Genomic DNA, 17806 nt, shown 5'->3' on the forward strand with positions numbered 1-17806 from the left:
TTTGGAGCATTGCATCGAGTCACCACAGCCCTTCGCCAGGTATCAGACTAACTAATGTAAATCAGTGGTGGAATCCGCGGTCGCTGGATGAGGGCATGGGACCTCACGGGTTAAGAGTCTGTGATCCCTTTATCGTAGCTTTAAACATCCACCCCAGGTGAAGCCCCAACGAAGCATACTTTTTCATTATTCCAAGATGGGTTATACCGAAGTTTATCTTTAGGATATTGCAGAGCTTCGTACAATGCAGCAGAGCTTCGTACAATGCAACAGTTGTCCTATCCTACCATACCAGGTCGTTTGAAAATATTTAAAAACTACTCTTTACTTTTACACCTTCGTGTTTTTCAGACCATATTAAGATTTGTGTTGAACATGGGACAAGGCAACAGCAAAGTAAGGACACTGGATGTTGCAGTGATTGGGAAAACTGGAAGTGGTAAATCAACTTTCATTAACACATATGCTGACCTTTCTGAACCGTATAGCGTGAAAACGGACCTAATTGAGGGAACGGAAGTAATTACATCATACTATAAGCAAAGATTAGTACCTTATCCACCAGCTGGTAACAACAGTACTCCAATAACGTACACTGTGCGAATTTGGGACTTTCCGGGGTTCGGAACGCACAATTATCCTGAAGACAAATATATAAGGACCGTGAAGAAGCAAAAGTGTGACTTTTATCTCTTACTGTCAAGGAGCCGTCCTTCTGGTTATGAGAGGAAAATTCATAATTACCTGGCAAAACAGGGCAAAATATATTTCTACGTTAGAACGGGTATTGACAGAGACATAGTAAATAGCAGGAGAGATCATCCACACATGTCTGAGGAGGAGATCAAACAGAGTATCTTGGATGAAATCAAGAAAAATGTGTCCACTGAACCCGAAATATATTTGATAAATGCCAAGAAAAACGATGAGTATGATTTCCCAAAACTAGATAAAGAGCTGGTTCCTTACATACTAGAGGCAAACGAGACGAAAATAAGATTTAAGACTATAGGGGACACAACGTCGTCATGCTCAATACTGTGAAAACAGTGTTGTCTCTGATTATCATATTTACAGCCCAAGCTCCAGCATACATATACTTGTGTGCGTGGAGACGCTATATTCAACTTTACACACTTGAGTGACTTGAGTCAGTGGTAAGATATCAATGAAATTTCTTATCTTTCTGACAAATGTCAAAAGAGTAGAATCTGTTGCAGTTTTGTGTTGTAATTTCACCACATTACTAACAAATTATTCTGTTTTTCTTAAGAATCACTACTACATGACACGGCTACGGTACAGTTATAACATTGATACGTGCATTACGCTGCTGATAAGTTAATTCCCATTCCGAGTTTATTCATGGATAACCGTAATGCCACACGCCAATTACCAAACCTTAGCAGTGTTTGGCAGGGATACAGTTCATGAAACTTGGAAAACAGAGACAGAGGTATGGCACCTCAGCATGAATCTGGACAGGAAGAAACAAACATTGGCTGCAACACTGTCCTCTTGGTCAGGCACGAGCAAAGGCTGTGGACCTTAATGTCGCAAATTTGACCAAGGTATGGGCATTTTAATTAGTGCAGTAGATGGCCTGTTTAGGCAAGGCAGTATTGACCTGACTTATTAAGCCTTCTCTAAGCTCAGCTGATTTAGGAAAGCATCCGAAACATCCGTGGTTTATGTTATTATTATTGAATTTGATATACGCCACACACATTGCAAAAACTACAAGGTGATATTACCAGATGCTGTTCTATCTTGTAAATGTTTGGACTGTGCAAAGTTTTCATGACAACAAAGACAAATGACTCTAACTGCTGCTGGTGATCTAAAGTTAACATCTGTGAAACCTGCTATTTAGTGACAAATCAACAGAGGCTGATAATGGAATCCGGAGTAAAGAAGAGGCGATGTATACACAGATTTGGACTGAGAGCTGAAACCATCATGAACGTAGACGAGGCAGTAAAGCCTACCCTCCAAGAGGCACTAATCCAACAGACCTGGACGAAATGTGCCGTTTTTTTTTCAGTTTGTGTTTCAGTGTGCAAAGGATTGTCCTCATGGTGTGGGTATGCGGAAAAACCAAGTACATTTTTGAGACGATTTCCATAGGGATAATGTGACCCAGAACTTTAATATTACTTCTCTAGAAACAGAAAGTCTGTCGGTAAATAAAATATTTTTTAAGGAATCATTTGTATAAACAGTAATTATTGATACCTCTTGCACTCGTACAGTGTGTGGTTCAAAATAGCTTCGGATCTTTTTGCAGTCACTAGAAGAAGTGAAGAGGTCAAGGGGAGGGCACAAGGAAGTGAAAGACATTTCAAGTGTGGTGATGGGTTGTAATTTTTGTTCGGGATGGCGGAAGGTTTGTTTGGGTGCACCGAAGTAGACAGAAAACGGAAATGGTTTCTGATGTGTTTAATGATGTAAACTATAATTCGGAAAGTGGTAAAAGTGAAAACAGTGACAACAGGTTGCGCTATGGTATGAGTAATAATCTAAATTGTGTACTCTAATGTGTATTCTAATGTGTACTCTAATGTGTATTCTAATGTGTACTCTTATATGTATTCTTATGTATATTCCAATGCGAATTGTGATTTATGTGCGATGGTTGACAAAAATTCATACATGTATTTCGTACATCATTAATAGCTTATAGACACAAGAAACATTCAACACAGAAACTAATGGGAAGTTCATATTTGTTGAACATAATAGCAAATTTAAAATGCTATAGTGGTTTACATTCTATGGTGATAATATATGTAAATAATTGGTTGAATAGATATTATTAAAATAAGAGCTTTGCTTATTGAAAATAAATCATATGAATACAAACAAGCAATTGTTCACACCAGAGCTGGCTATAACAATGCATATATAAATAAGCTTAATATAATTATTGTACGCAAGGGAAGACGTTCTTCTGGAAGCTGCTTAACATCATCATCATGATGGAACGATAGCCCGATATGATACGAGGATGATCTCGGGCGGCTTCCATACGAACGCCTTCCATTTCCGTCTATGGAGCGTAGCGATAGTAAGACACGATAATGCGAAGCAATGAAACAATAATGAGACCAACGGGCATGCGATCAAACAGAAGTTGTAGAAGGCAATTAACCTTCAAAGAAATAATTAGTTTTCTTAATCCCGTTATTTCGATGATTTGGCAAAGGGGAAGGATATTGTCAACTCTCTTAAAACAGCAAGTGACGAGTGCGAACATCATATACTGTGACGTGTTTAAAATTTCAAACATAATGTAAGATTACAAGATTTCTAGCATTTATAAAGAACAGGAGCCGGTTGTTCAAAACTGTCTTGAGACTTAATAACACATTTAGCATAAACCAAGGCTTTAGTTTTGTCCTTAATTGTGTAACAGTTTATTAATATGAATTAAATTTCCTTCTGTGCCATTTGGCCTGCACAACTGTATTGGCTGCTGGGTTCTGTTAAAATCGTAAATATGTAATATGACTTGATGATCGCTATTAGCTGGTATTCTTTTGAGCAACCGCGCCCAGAACACTAAAAACTGCTTTGATAATATTACAACATTGATAAATGTGATGATTTGCAACATTTTAAAAAGTGTTAATCAAACATTAAAAATGATTTCTCTCCTTCACCGTCGAAATGTTGGATTTAGCATTATTAAAATTCATATATAACACTTTACGAGTCATGGAGCCTTGGAGAGAATGCATGGAAAACGTTTAATTATTGTCTGCTATAGCATGTTCAGACAATCAGATGTTGAGTTATTAAAGGTAATTCATAAAATTATCGCGCATTTAGCCTTCCACTGGGCAGGACAATCGCAGTACTGAATGATAATTACTGGATAGAAAAAGTTCTACCCTCAGCCACGCTGTCTCTTGAGATACTACAGTGGGCCCAACCTGAGTGGTCTCCCTTTATATATGTTCAAATCGTAAAATCTTTCCTTTTTACTCATAATTATTGGGCTATCAGCTCAGCTGGAATTTCTATCATACTATCGCCCAGGTGTTCATTCCTATCAGGTATTGCTCTTGGGTTAAGCTGAAAGCCTCCTGGTCAATGGTCGCCATCGTATAAGTAAAATATTCATGAGTACGACTGTAAGGGTACAACTACCGGACATACATTTGAACAAAATAGTTCAGTTTACATATAGTCTCTTACTGAAGACTGCACCCAATCCGGATAGAATATCCCGGAAATGTACCTAATGGCACAAAGAGACAAAGGGCGACACAAGCTCTAAAATAACGTCTCAAAAATAGCAAGTGGCCAAAAACAAGCTCACAAAGTGCTCTGTACAGAATATCGAGTACAAATGACGAATGTTGAATGGCATGAAAGCCGATATCTCCAAACCCAGCAAAATCCTTCAAAGTAAATGACAGTAAATGTGACTGCTCTCAAAAGGACTTGAGTAAATGACTGCTTACAAATGAATGAATGAATGAATGATTAACGCCACATCGGCAATATTTCAGCCATATCGTGGCGAGAACAAGGTGAAAACAAGAGACGGTTAAGGTTTTCGATATGATAATATGAACATCAAAAGTAAAACAAAAAATACAGACATGTTTAAAAACAGGTAAGAAAAAACCAAAACAGTTAAAACTCGAAAACCAGCAAATTTTAAAAATAGTATCTGGAAAGCTATATGTATATAACTGTATCTATAAATATTTCAGACAATTTAAATTCATATTTTCTGATAAAGGCCAATGGCCTTCAAATATTTTATGACAACATCGCCAGCGATGCTGTCAAATAAATCATATATAGAGCTGACCGTGTAGAATCTTTGCCGAACATGAGCAAAGTCTACACAGTCAACCAGGATATGTTTGATGCCGTATTCAGCATCACATCCAACACATTCGGGTGCAATGCTCTCATCCAAGATGAGACTGCTTACAAATGGACTTGAATGAATGACTGTGAGCTTCATAACTCCGTAGTCAATATTTATCGACTAACGTACAGAAAATTCAGGATGGTTTGACAGTAAATATGTTTACAACACCGATACAATTTCCAGAATGTACACCCCATTTACAATGACACTAAACTCATACACACCGAAGCCTCGAGAACGCTCGACTGAATTGCAGTCCAGCCTATGACATAGATTGAAACTGTAGGTCAGACACTGACATATAAAAATAAAATAAAACAGCGTAATACAATGTTTAATGACGGGTTTCGTATTAATGACGTAAAACACCAAATACACAAATAAATTTGTCGATCAGTCTGTCTGTAGATTATTAAAATAAATAAATACATCTAAAAACACAGCAAGCACATATTCTTTGTTAATAAGTGATTAGTACTTTCTAAAGTGACATTTATGGTCAGTTGTACATCCATTCTTTCGGAAACCACTCTGTCCTGGAGAGAACAAGGCATTTTAATCTCAGTACCAGTTGTTACCAGTATCTGTCATTTTCCCCATAATATTTCACATATAAGCAATAGGTCATTATATGTGGACGGGCAAGAGGGATTCTTACCATGGATATATACAGGGATGACGAAAGGCTGTTTTCAGGCAAGATGTAGCTACGTATTTTTCCAGAAGGTATTGTACAGTGTAGGCGGAACAGTGAGACCATGGAGTACACAATAACGTCTTCACCAGGAGACGAGCCTGTTGCTGTATGAAAACCCTGCTTTAGCTCAATAAGATCAAAATACTCGTTAATCGGCATCTCATCAAAAAAATGGTTAATCTATACTATAATTATCTGAGTTAGTCACATGAGAGAAATGTTACACTTTTCAAAGTTAGAAAGGAAATGTTCATCGCAACAAGTGAGGATGGTGCAATGTTGCTTTTCTTTTATACTACTAATTGCTTTTATCTGTAACCTTTAATCAGTCTTAACAGACATGTTTTTATTAATGTGCGAATAGCGAATGTGCAACTTTTTTGATATCCCTCAATTTTCCCTCATTTCCAACATTCAGTCTGCCTTAGACCTCTCACATTTACAATGTCTATTTATTTACTTATTTATCTGACTGGCGTTTTATGCCGTACTCAAGATAATTTCACTTATATGACGTGGGTCAGTATTGTGGTGGAAGGAAACCGGGCAGAGTTCGGGGGAAACCCACGACCATCCGCATGTTGCTGTCAGACCTTCCCACGTACGGCTGGAGAGGAAGCCAGCATATGCTCGACGAACTCACAGCGACCGTATTTATGGGGGACTTGTGGGTCTTTGAGGCGTGCTGGCGTGCTAACCCCCTCGGCCACGGAAGCCCCCACACTTTGCCCGCAACAGCGCAATCATTGCTCCGCAATGGCACAGGGGTTCTTTTCATACAATTACAAGATGTACAACGTGCAGACTTGCTGCCTGCAGAATTTATAGCCTCAACCACATTATTAGTAAATACATTAACATTTTTATTAAAGATACCCATTAGGTGTCGGTTTATAGGCCTCTCTGTATGTGAACCGGTCATATGGCGTTATGGCGGGAGGAAATCGGGAAGAGCCCGGGGGGAAACCCACGACCATCCGCAGGTTGCTACCAGACATCCCCGCGCACGGTTGGAGATAAAGCCAGCATGAGCTGGACTTGAATTCACAGCGACCGCATTGGTGAGAGGCTCCTGGGTCATTACGCTGCGCTAGCGTTCTGAACAACTGAGCCACGGTTGTTCCTCTTTTGACTCATTAACCTGGACTGCAAACCACATGAGTGAGGGTTTCCCTATTGCTTACATATAACTTAAATTCTTGGCCGTGTGCACACAGAGAATGAATATTTTAATGTATAATCGTAAGACCAATAAATGGATTGAGGGCAACAGAATAATAGTGATACACGTGTTTATGATCCATTATTTACTGATAGTATTTCTTTGTTTTATGACAGCCGATAGCTCTGCAGGGTTAACAACGCCACCCCGAGATGGCGATTTGTACACTCAGCTATAAAGTCAATAATTTCCCCATTTTACCGATATTTTGACACAGTGGAAGATGATTTCAGTGAAATGCGCAACCTTAGTGGACAAAGAGACGGGCGTTAACATATCTGATTGCACATCGACGTCCACCTCAGTTTGTACACTATTCTTTAAATCACTGGTACACTGACTGGCGGAGCAACCACTGCTGGACGGAAATGTTGAAATGGCAAGAGAGGATGGCTAGACAGGCGGCTTACGGCCACAGTGGGCTTAGTGTGTGAAAATGCATTTATTTTTGTGAATTTGTGCGGTTATCAGGGATCTTTTTTGTTCGGCGAGAACAGATTAGTTGATTATGGGGACCACCCTGTTGACATCGACTTAATTTACGTAAGGGAAGATTTAATGCGCGTGTGAAGATGCGGTAAAAGTGACTTACCGTCGATCCGACACGTTTTAATAGAAGCAGTTATTCCCCGTAACTCTCCCAACACTTGCGTGTTGCTTGATCCAGAGAATTATTTATTTATTTATTTGATTGCCATCCGCAGGTTGTTGCCAGACCTTCCCACGTACGGCCGGAGAGGAAGCCAGCCTGAGCTGGTCTTGAACTCACAGCGACCGCATTGGTGAGAGGCTTCTGGGTCACTACGCTGCGCTAGCGCGCTAACCGACTGAGCCATGGATGTCCCTCCAGAGAATTACAACCATTGTCTGAGCATGATACAACGAAATCTTTATATTTTACCGCTGGTTTATGTTACCCACAACTTTCTGCAAAGGCATTGCCGAATATGATAGGGTTAATGTTAACAGTGGCGGTCCCCCACCGCACCCAGCTGCAGTTATACTGACATTAATGCTCTTTACCAGCTTCTTGGCTGCTCACAGACCTGTTTCTTTTCCCATATTCGCGGTCTGTGCTCTGGGAGTGATCTCTATTTCGCTTGCTGCGATAAGATCCAGGGCCGTGGACCTCAATGTCAGAGTTGTCGTCGTCTTCATCCATAGGAGCTTATGCATGGCTAGGTAGAGGTTCTAGTATAACATACACTAGCAACGACTAGATGTATTTCTGTTAAACAGGCCTAATGACTCTAAGAAGCTAGGTGCACTAGACAGTGCAACAGGTTATATAGCTCTTGAAAAAAGTGAAGGCATTTACTTAGTATCTAACAATACAGAACTAACCTAAAGTATTTAACTAACGAAATACAAAATCACTAAGTAGTACTTTAGTCTTAAACTAGATAAGGCTACCTACACGTCTGCAATAAGCCCAGTACAAGCCAGGCCTAGCAATACCAGGAGTGATTTCTGCAATAACCTAAACAAAGAACAGAAACATTCAACGATTGCAAACATAACTGAAATTTATGACAAAATCCCTATATACAGAAAGTCTATAGCACCTATACATATACACGTGAGATCAACCCAGACTAGGCAAAACTTACGGGCCATAACTCCACCCCACCCCCGTGCTTATTGTTCATATAACCCTGAAGAAACGTAGCAGTGGACGGCGTATATGGGCCAGTTTGTTAAAGACTACATGCAAGTACTTGTGTTTCAAATATGGGTGGCAAATCTGAATGCTTTTGTACCTATAAAAATAGATTTAAAGTTGCACCGAATAAAAGCAATAAGATGTTCAGTCTGAAACGAGAAAGCATGTAGCTTGTGTTTGGCAGAAATGGATGCCGAAGGGGATACATTTCGTTTCTTTGCTCTTTGTCCTGTACTTGATCATCCAGCTTCTAAGGATATAACAAAACATTTCCCTGGGAACCATATCATTACCGAATATGTTGTCTATTCGGCATAGGATTGTAAAGGTTATGTTCAACTTTTTAACCAGTGTAATCCAAAATACATCGCATCTTTTAAACAGGGTGCCCAGGCTTTACCCTCTCTTTTAAGAAGCAGTTATGATATCCACACAAATACGGTTTTTCAGCAACTGAGCAAATTATGCACCGATATGCACAAAATTGTGTGCACAGCTTTGCCTTGGACAATTGATCGATTTATCACAATTCGGAGGTGCCTTGCATCCGGGTCCACGAACTTTTTTTAAACGAGTCTCCGCCACTGTCAAAGAGGACACAAATTCAAAATTTCTGATGTCGTAATATTGCCTAGCAGAGTAATGTCCCTTGATGGAACACATCCTATGATGGATACTGTTACGACCCAAACTGTCTGTATTATAAAGAGATGGCTTGTTCGAAATACACGACAGTTTAGCCCCACAAAAAAGTAACCAAAACCAGCAGATTTTATTTTACAACAATTTATTAGCTTTAACAAGAACAGATAATAAGACTTATACAAATACTAAAGTACTTAAGTTTAACAAGAAAGAATAGCAGTATCTATACAAATACTAAAGTACTTACGGTGTCAAGTCCAAACGGACGAATATATTCCACAATATATACCACACAGGCATAAATGCTCAGAGGCAAATTCACAAGAGGGAAAATCTACAGTATAACTGAGTGTATGACGAAATATACACAAAATTCCACAGACAGGGTCCGTGTACTAATAAGCACTGTGCATACAAGAGCATAAATTAAACATACAAGTTCAGACTGAACAAGTGCTCGGTGGAGATACGATATAACAAAGCCAGAGGCTATAAAGACACCAAAATTCAGCACAAAAGGCCTACTAAAGTAAAACACAGCGAAAGCATCCAAACTCTCAATAATTCTCCTTTCTCTCCGTTCCCCTCTTTCATAGGTCTTATATAGCCTGGTGGAATTGTCTAGAATAAGAAAATTCCTGAACACTTGATGTAAACAAACAGGCACCGAACTGAGCGCATTCTGGAATATTCTAAGGTAGAGGCAGACAGCAGGCCCTGAACTCAGCATATGTAAACAGTGGCAAGCTAAATTTAGAAACTGACGGCAGTCGTGCACATAACAATATACATGTATATTAGGTGCGGGCTTAATCCCGGCCATGTTTATAATATTTGAAGATTTCGACCGTGGTGTTGCCGTCTGCACAGTTGTTCGATGAAGACCAATTGTCTTCTACCAAATTTGCATACGTTTAGCTCAAATCCATTTTTTCTCTCAAAGAGTCAATTATTAGATAGTTTCGTTTATTTCAACAAATACACAAGTACTTGATAGTTATATTTTATGCCGTTCTTATAAATATAACCCTCATAATATAGCGTCTAGTTTTCGGACAGAAAGCAGAGAGAACCACAGAAGCCACACCTTCAGAAGTAGCCACAGTTAGATTCGAACTCGCGACCCCACTTGACTAAGCGTCAGAATTGTCCAGATTACCCCACCATCGAGTGCTGTTTAACACTGTTACATACATAAAGTATAAATCTCCACGTTTCTAGTATTTTGTACCAAGTGGTAAAAACCTCTTGGTTTCTTGGAGATGGTACGTATTCGGCTCCAGCTACCGCTTGTTCTGTTGAGCCTATATATAAGGTTTGTCAAATTTTAAAGATTAGGATTTTCAGATTTTGGAGATTCGGATTTGTCAGGTTTTGGAGATTCGGATTTGTCAGGTTTTGGAAATTTGAATTTATCAGGTTTTAGAGATTCGGATTCATCAGGTGTTGGAGATTCGGATTCATCAAGTTTTGGAGATTCGGATTCATCAAGCTTTGGAGATTCGAATTCATCAGGTGTTGGAGATAGGGGATTTGTCAGGTGTTGGGTGATTCGGATTTTGTCAGGTTTTGGAGAATCGAATTTGTCAGGTTTTGGAGATTCGGATTGTCAGGTTTTGGAGATTTGGATTTGTCAGGTTTTGGAGATTCGGATTCATCAGGTTTTGTAGATTCGGATTCATCAAGTTTTGTAGATTCGGATTCATCAAGTTTTGGAGATAGGGATTCATCAGGTGTTGGAGATTCGGATTCATCAGGTGTTGGCGATAGGGATTTGTCAGGTGTTGGGGATTCGGATTTTGTCAGGTTGGAACGTTTTGATTTCCCAGGCTTCGGGGATTTGGGAATGTCTTTTATATTCGGCCGGGGACCTCAGTTGGTTAGCGCGCTAGCGCAGCGTGATAACCCAGCAGGTCCTCTCATCAATGCGGTCGCTGTGAGTTGAAGTCCAGCTTATGCTGGCTTCCTCTCCATCTGTACGTGGGAAGGTCTGGCAGCAACCTGCGGATGGTCCGTGGGTTTCCTCCGGGCTCTGCCATGTTTCCACCCACCATAAAGCTGGCCGCCGTCGTATAAGTGAAATATTCTTGAGTACGGCGTAAAACACCAATCAAATAAATAAATAAATATATTGGGCCATACGCGGGAAGGTCTTCCAGCAACCTGTGGATGGCCGTGGGTTTCCCCCGGGCTCTGCCCGGTTTCCTTCCACCATAAATGCTGGTGGCCGTCGTATAGGTGAAATAATCTTGAGTACGGCGTAAAACACCAATCAAATAAATAAATCTTTTATATTGTATTCCTGAATTAATCAGGAGTCTGCTGGTTGACTAAGTTTGCTGGTTTGTCAGGTTTTTGAAATGTCTGTTCGTCAATTTTTCTGAGAGGTGGGTTTGTCATGTTTCTGAAATCAAATTTTTTCATGTTTCTGAAAAGCCGGGTTGCACATTTCTGGGGTGGGGGGGGGGGGGGGCGTTTTGTCAGGTGTCTGAGAGGCTGATTTGACACGTATCTGAGTGGCCGGTTTGTCAGGTTTCTGAGAGCCGGTTTGTCAGGTTTCTGAGAGGCTGGTTTGTCATGTGTCTAAGAGACTGGTTTGTCAGGTTTCTGTAAGCCCTATTTGTCAGGTTTCTGAGAGCCCGGTGTGTCAGGTTTCTGTAAGCCTTGTTTGTCATGTTTCTGAGAGGCCGGTTTGTCAGGTTTCTGTAAGCCCTGTTTGCCAGGTTTCTGAGAGGCTGGTTTGTCAGGTGTCTGAGAGGCTGATTTGACACGTATCTGAGAGGATGGTTTGTCAGGTTTCTGAGAGGCCGGTTTGTCATATTTCTGTAAGCCCTCTTTGTCAGGTTTCTGAGTGGCCGGTTTGTCAGGTTTCTGAGAGCCCGGTTTGTCAGGTTTCTGAGAGCCCGGTTTGTTGGGTGTCTGAGAGGCCGGTTTGTTAAGTTTCTGACAGTCCTGTTTGTCATGTTCCTGAGAGGCCGATTTGTCATGTTCCTGAGAGGCCGGTTTGTCAGGTTTCTGGGAGGCCGTTTTGTCGGGTTTCTTAGAGGCTGGTTTGTCATGTGTCTAGGAGACTGGTTTGTCAGGTTTCTGTAAGCCCTATTTGTCAGGTTTCTGAGAGCCCGGTGTGTCAGGTTTCTGTAAGCCTTGTTTGTCATGTTTCTGAGAGGCCGGTTTGTCAGGTTTCTGTAAGCCTTGTTTGCCAGGTTTCTGAGATGCTGGTTTGTCAGGTGTCTGAGAGGCTGATTTGACACGTATCTGAGAGGATGGTTTGTCAGGTTTCTGAGAGGCCGGTTTGTCATATTTCTGTAAGCCCTCTTTGTCAGGTTTCTGAGTGGCCGGTTTGTCAGGTTTCTGAGAGCCCGGTTTGTTGGGTGTCTGAGAGGCCGGTTTGCTAAGTTTCTGAGAGTCCTGTTTGTCATGTTCCTGAGAGGCCGTTTTGTCATGTTCCTGAGAGGCCGGTTTGTCAGGTTTCTGGGAGGCCGTTTTGTCGGGTTTCTTAGAGGCTGGTTTATCATGTGTCTAAGAGACTGGTTTGTCAGGTGTCTGTAAGCCCTATTTGTCAGGTTTCTGAGAGCCCGGTGTGTTATGTTTCTGTAAACCCTGTTTGCCAGGTTTCTGAGAGGCTGGTTTCTCGGTTGTCTGAGAGGCCGGTTTGTTAAGTTTCTGAGAGTCCTGTTTGTCAGGTTTCTGAGAGCCTGGTTTGTTGGGTGTCTGAGAGGCCGGTTTGTTAAGTTTCTGAGAGTCCTGTTTGTCATGTTTCTGAGAGGCCGATTTGTCGTGTTCCTGAGAGGCCGGTTTGTCAAGTTTCCGGGGTGCCGGTTTGATAGGTTTCTGAGAGGCTGGTTTGTCATGTGTCTGAGAGGCCAGCTTCTCGTTTTTCTGAGAGCCCGGTTTGTCAGGTTTCTGGGAGGCCGGTGTGTCAGGTTTTTGAGATGCAGTTTCCCTGCTTGAGCTGAACTAGAAGAAAATGCTGTAATGTTAATTGCAATACCGTTAATCTTACCTCAATAGAATATGAATGACACTGTCAAGCTTTTACTGTTTGTGTGAGGGGTATACCAGGATATATCAGAGCTGATGGAAATATAACAGACCTGTCCCTAAAATCCATCTCTCTCTCATTTAATTTAGTTTACTGTTACGTATGTCCTACATTAACATGCGTCTCAAAGGTAAAGTTTCATGACATTTATTCAGCACACGCGGTCATGTCTTCAGGCGAGACGCTCTCTGACACTTCACACACGCATCACAATCAAACCTAATTTTATGAGCTCATTTTATTTTAAATTTCACCACGATATACCGATATAATGCTCTCAAAAATCTTCTATCAAAAGTCATGGTCACACGAGAAGCATCCGACAAATTTCTTGATGTGGTGTATCCACTTTATTCCAAAGTTTAATAAAAAGACAGCATTCATAAACTCACGAATAAAATGGCGCATGCAAATTCACATGGATGTTAAACACGCATCTTCATTACACAACGATCTCCGAAAGAAAGGGGCTAAATGACATTAGACAGTAAGACAGTATAGGGACTAGCCGTTTTCATTACATGTGTTCCATTTGTGTTTGTGTCTGTTTGTATGTATGTATGTATGTATGTATGTATGTATGTATGAATGGGTGTATGTAGGCCTAATATTCTTGAGTACGGCGTACATACATACACACAGAGTGTATGGCACCACCAAAGAGGAAGACAAAATGATATGGATTTGAACTCACAACGACCGGATGTAGTTGGCAGGATAAAAACTTTAAATTTAATTGAGTGGGGTTAAACACCATGCCCAGTTCAAAACATTTCAGTTAAATAAGACGGCGGTTGGTGAGAAGGGAGACCCAAGGATTCCACCGCTCTTTGCCAGATACCTTAGATATCTCGTCTCCACGCCGCAGCTCAACCAGAGTTCGCGCTCGTGACTGTGGCACGTGACCTCATTTACAACTGACTTCTGTTATCACTATACAGGGTCAATCACTAATGTCGCTCTTGGTAAAAGATGATTGTGCATTATATACGTCCAATTACATTACTGTGTGCATTATTAATGCCTTCTGACCTTTATGACATTTTTACTTCAAGTGATTATCTATAATCGCTTTGGGAGCCGCGTCGTGGTCTAGTGGTAATAGGGGCACTTACCCTTCTACTGCTAGAAGACACGAGTGTGAGTTCAAACCCGTCCTTGGACAGGAGCCTGTAGTTTCAATCGCTCTTACTACTTGTGCCTAGTGATAATAAATGGTCACCGACTGCAGTGGGACTGTTTTAGTCGTCTATTAGACCACTTGCGTTCCACAAATATGGTGTGCTTATATGTATGCATACGGTAACGGTATACGCCAGGCAATCGGTTTCCTCAACCCATAAACCGACCACCTTCGTATAAAGTTTAATATTCTCGAGCCTGGCATTAATCATATAAATAGTAATACACATTATGTTATGTTATGCTATATATATATATATATATATATCTGTGTGTGTGTGTGTTTATTTCCGTGTTTTCCAGAGTTGTGATTTGCAACTCTGACTGCGAGAAATTCGCCCTGACTGGGGTGTGGGTGAAGAACAGTTGGATCCGATCTTTAACTGCCCATGCGAGGCCCATTTCCCTGGAATCGGAGCTCGATTCCACACAGTTATTGCACGTAACGTTGACTATAACAAGTATCAGCTCACGCCATTAATTGTCATGTACATACGCCATCGTCAACAAGTACAAGTTAGAGAGGTGTGGTACAAATATTTCCCGATATTACCGTGTTTGTTTATTCTATTTGATTGTTGTTTTACGCCGTACTCAAGAACATTTTACTTACATACGACAACGACCAGCACTATGGTTGGAGGAAACCCAGCAGAGCCCGGGGAAACCCACGACCATCTGCAGGTTACTGCCAGACCTTTCCGAAGATTAAACCAGCAGGAGCTGGACTTGAACTCACAGCGACATTGGTGAGAGACTCCTGGTTCATTTCACCGCGCTGGAACGCTAACCAGCAAGGCACCTAAGTACTAAAGTGCGTTGAGAGAAAAGTCAACGAAACGAATTTACTATCGTGAAGTTAAGCATGTGTGCGTTAGTTTTGCATGGTTTTAAACAGAATGTTGCTGGGAACAAAGTGATTAGCCTTAACTACCACAGCCTACAGTCCTGACAAGTGAAGTGATAGTTTTTCTACATCAATCAAAATCATTAATATGCATGAAACGAAACGTTGGATGAGCCTTACATAGTTGCTCATTGGACGCATACCAGACTTTCCTAGGAGAAAAATCTTCATTTCCGAAGAGCCCTCAACGTCCAAAGAGTACGGGCCTATGAGGAAACTCATTTAATATATCGGTCATATAAAACAGTAGGGCGGCAGAAATTAAGGCCGTTTAAGACTGCAATCTAGGTGTCGTTTTGACAAAAAGAAATTTCGTTCCAAAACGGCTTTTCCCAGGTCTTTGCTGTTTTAGATTACTGCACTATTTTACCTAAGGAACTTAAACCTTTATACTACAGGGATGCTGAAGTGGCTACTTTTTAAAACTGAGGTAAGTTAACACGAAGCCTGGTTTCGGCGGTTACGTGTGAAGCTTTACAAACTATCACTTTGTCTTCACTGCTGTTGTTAGTCATTTTATATTGTATATATACCTGCATAAACAATAATTCTCCTGGTAGACTAAACAGCCCCATAGGTTGTTCCCTCCGCGGTGTTTTCACGTCACTGTTTTTTAAATGTGATGACAACGCAGCATATGAGTAATTCTAAGCCATGCATTGACGTCTAATGAATTGTAACTAATATCACTGCATTTTTTAATACAGGTATACCTCATGCTGATTAACCCATTGTCCATAAGTTGCTATATAACTTAAACATTTACCTTAACAATAAAAATAAAGTCCTATATACACATTTACCTTGACTCCATACAGAACCCTTATGTGGAAAATACAGTAACGGTGGTACCTGTGTACCCCGCATATGGAATGGAAAACTCTGCCGACTGCAAGTCAACCTTGTGCCCAGGATGACCACGTGTGCTCCAATGTCCCCTGTTACAACTGCTACTGTTAGAATCCATAAGTTCCAGACAGTGTTCCAAACCGTTAAAAGATAACCTCGCCCATAAATGACCGCGGATATTTTAACCACGCAAACACGACAGATTTTGTTTGTCTGGGATCAGTTCAAAATTGCATTTATAATCTTAATACTGGTACCAGATTTAACTTTAGGGCAAGTCTTAAATTTTGTAGTTAGTCCAAAAGTTATTGCGCAACAGTAGGCCTACTTTAAATATGAACTAACTCGGCTACTCTTATACTTTGAGTTTGGACAACTCCACTGGCTTCTGAGTTGGGCTAAAATTCTAAATACAAAATATACACTAGTGTTAGCTGATACACTGTCGAATCAGCATCAGTTTTCTGCACGCTAACTCCGCCGCACAAGAATGAGCTTAATGAAACAAGTGACTCAAAGGAGTTTAGTTTCCGGTCCATAACTGGAATTAACAAAATAATTAATCTATAACTTATTTTGTGACAAACAAACCGGTGTTTTGGCTTGTGTTCAATCTTTCACGATAGTGTCGTCATGGTGACGACTGATCACTATCTGCACGGAAGGCACCTGTATTTTTCCCCACACCAAATTTATGCTGTGTCATAACCTAAATTTTCGCCTTTCTATGTAGCGCAACGAAAGAGGTGATCTGTTCAATGTGTTCGTAGATCTTGTCTGCATTAAAATTTTCACATTCACAGCATCCTGTGTTTTCCCTGCTTTTTAATAGCTGTTGGATGACAGATTTTGTGATACAAAAATTTGACAACTTCACTTTCACATTAGCAGGAAATTACTGTAAAATTTGCCATTGTAATTTGAATTCCTTTATGTGAACAAACCACCCCAACGTTAAAAACGGGTCTGAGGTGGAAAAAAAAATACACTGTGAAGCCTTAACTTGGTGTCAATGAATGATTGACAAATGCAGCAGAAGGTGCTGGCAATTACGTTTTGAGGGTAACCAACTTTACTTGGTTAGATTAACCTCACCTTTGTTCGGAGTCTGTTATAAAGCATTCAGCTGTGTGGGCAAATCCCTGATCAACAAGCCGTGTGCGTCAAGCCGGCTCCAGTCGGTTCCGCTGTTGCCTTAAGGCAGGTAGTCTGTCATTTGGCGACAAATGGCGGTCTTTTATTCCAGGTACATCTGTTTCCTCCTACCATTAAGCTACCCGCAATTGTACATGGCCTACATCAACGACCATCCGCAGGAGAAGCCTAAGAAAGTAAACATGTTGTGCAGATACCTGATACCTGCCTTTGACAAACTATACTAAAACCGCCCAAAGACATTAAAACGGACCCTAAAGTTGGAGATCATGTGATAGCCCTAGCGTGGGAGAAAACAAAATGGCCATTCCACGCCAAAGCACAGGGTATGTATGTGTGAATGCATTTATGAGGTAGGGCGATTCCATGCCGACAAAGTGCTGCCACCGTTGAAGTATCATGCCAAAGACACCAGACACAACACCCCAGCTAGTCACATTGTACTGACACCAGGCTAACCAGTCCGGCTTTCTTGCTCTAACCTCTCTCACCTGAGTGCCTAGCAAGGCAGACACAAGTACCATTATTAAAATCTTCTGTATGACTCGACCAC

The 17806-nt window shown here is 40.9% G+C and overlaps 2 protein-coding genes across 2 annotated transcripts; one reads left to right on the forward strand and one right to left on the reverse strand.

Annotated features, from left to right (window-relative positions):
- The first annotated feature begins 375 nt into the window (after positions 1-375).
- LOC135470649 (T-cell-specific guanine nucleotide triphosphate-binding protein 2-like) lies at positions 376-1044 on the forward strand. The gene has a single exon (XM_064749684.1). It carries the CDS (start codon positions 376-378, stop codon positions 1042-1044), a length of 669 nt encoding a protein of 222 aa, XP_064605754.1.
- A 10690-nt stretch (positions 1045-11734) lies between these two features.
- LOC135470650 (proteoglycan 4-like) lies at positions 11735-17777 on the reverse strand. The gene is made up of 4 exons (XM_064749685.1): positions 17745-17777; positions 12727-13075; positions 12319-12621; positions 11735-12165 (listed from the first exon to the last, which is right to left on the reverse strand). The coding sequence occupies exons 1-4, from the start codon at positions 17775-17777 to the stop codon at positions 11735-11737; spliced, it is 1116 nt and encodes a 371-aa protein (XP_064605755.1).
- Positions 17778-17806: the final 29 nt, after the last annotated feature.

Source organism: Liolophura sinensis, chromosome 7 (assembly GCF_032854445.1).
Source record: "Liolophura sinensis isolate JHLJ2023 chromosome 7, CUHK_Ljap_v2, whole genome shotgun sequence".
Classification (NCBI taxonomy): domain Eukaryota; kingdom Metazoa; phylum Mollusca; class Polyplacophora; order Chitonida; family Chitonidae; genus Liolophura; species Liolophura sinensis.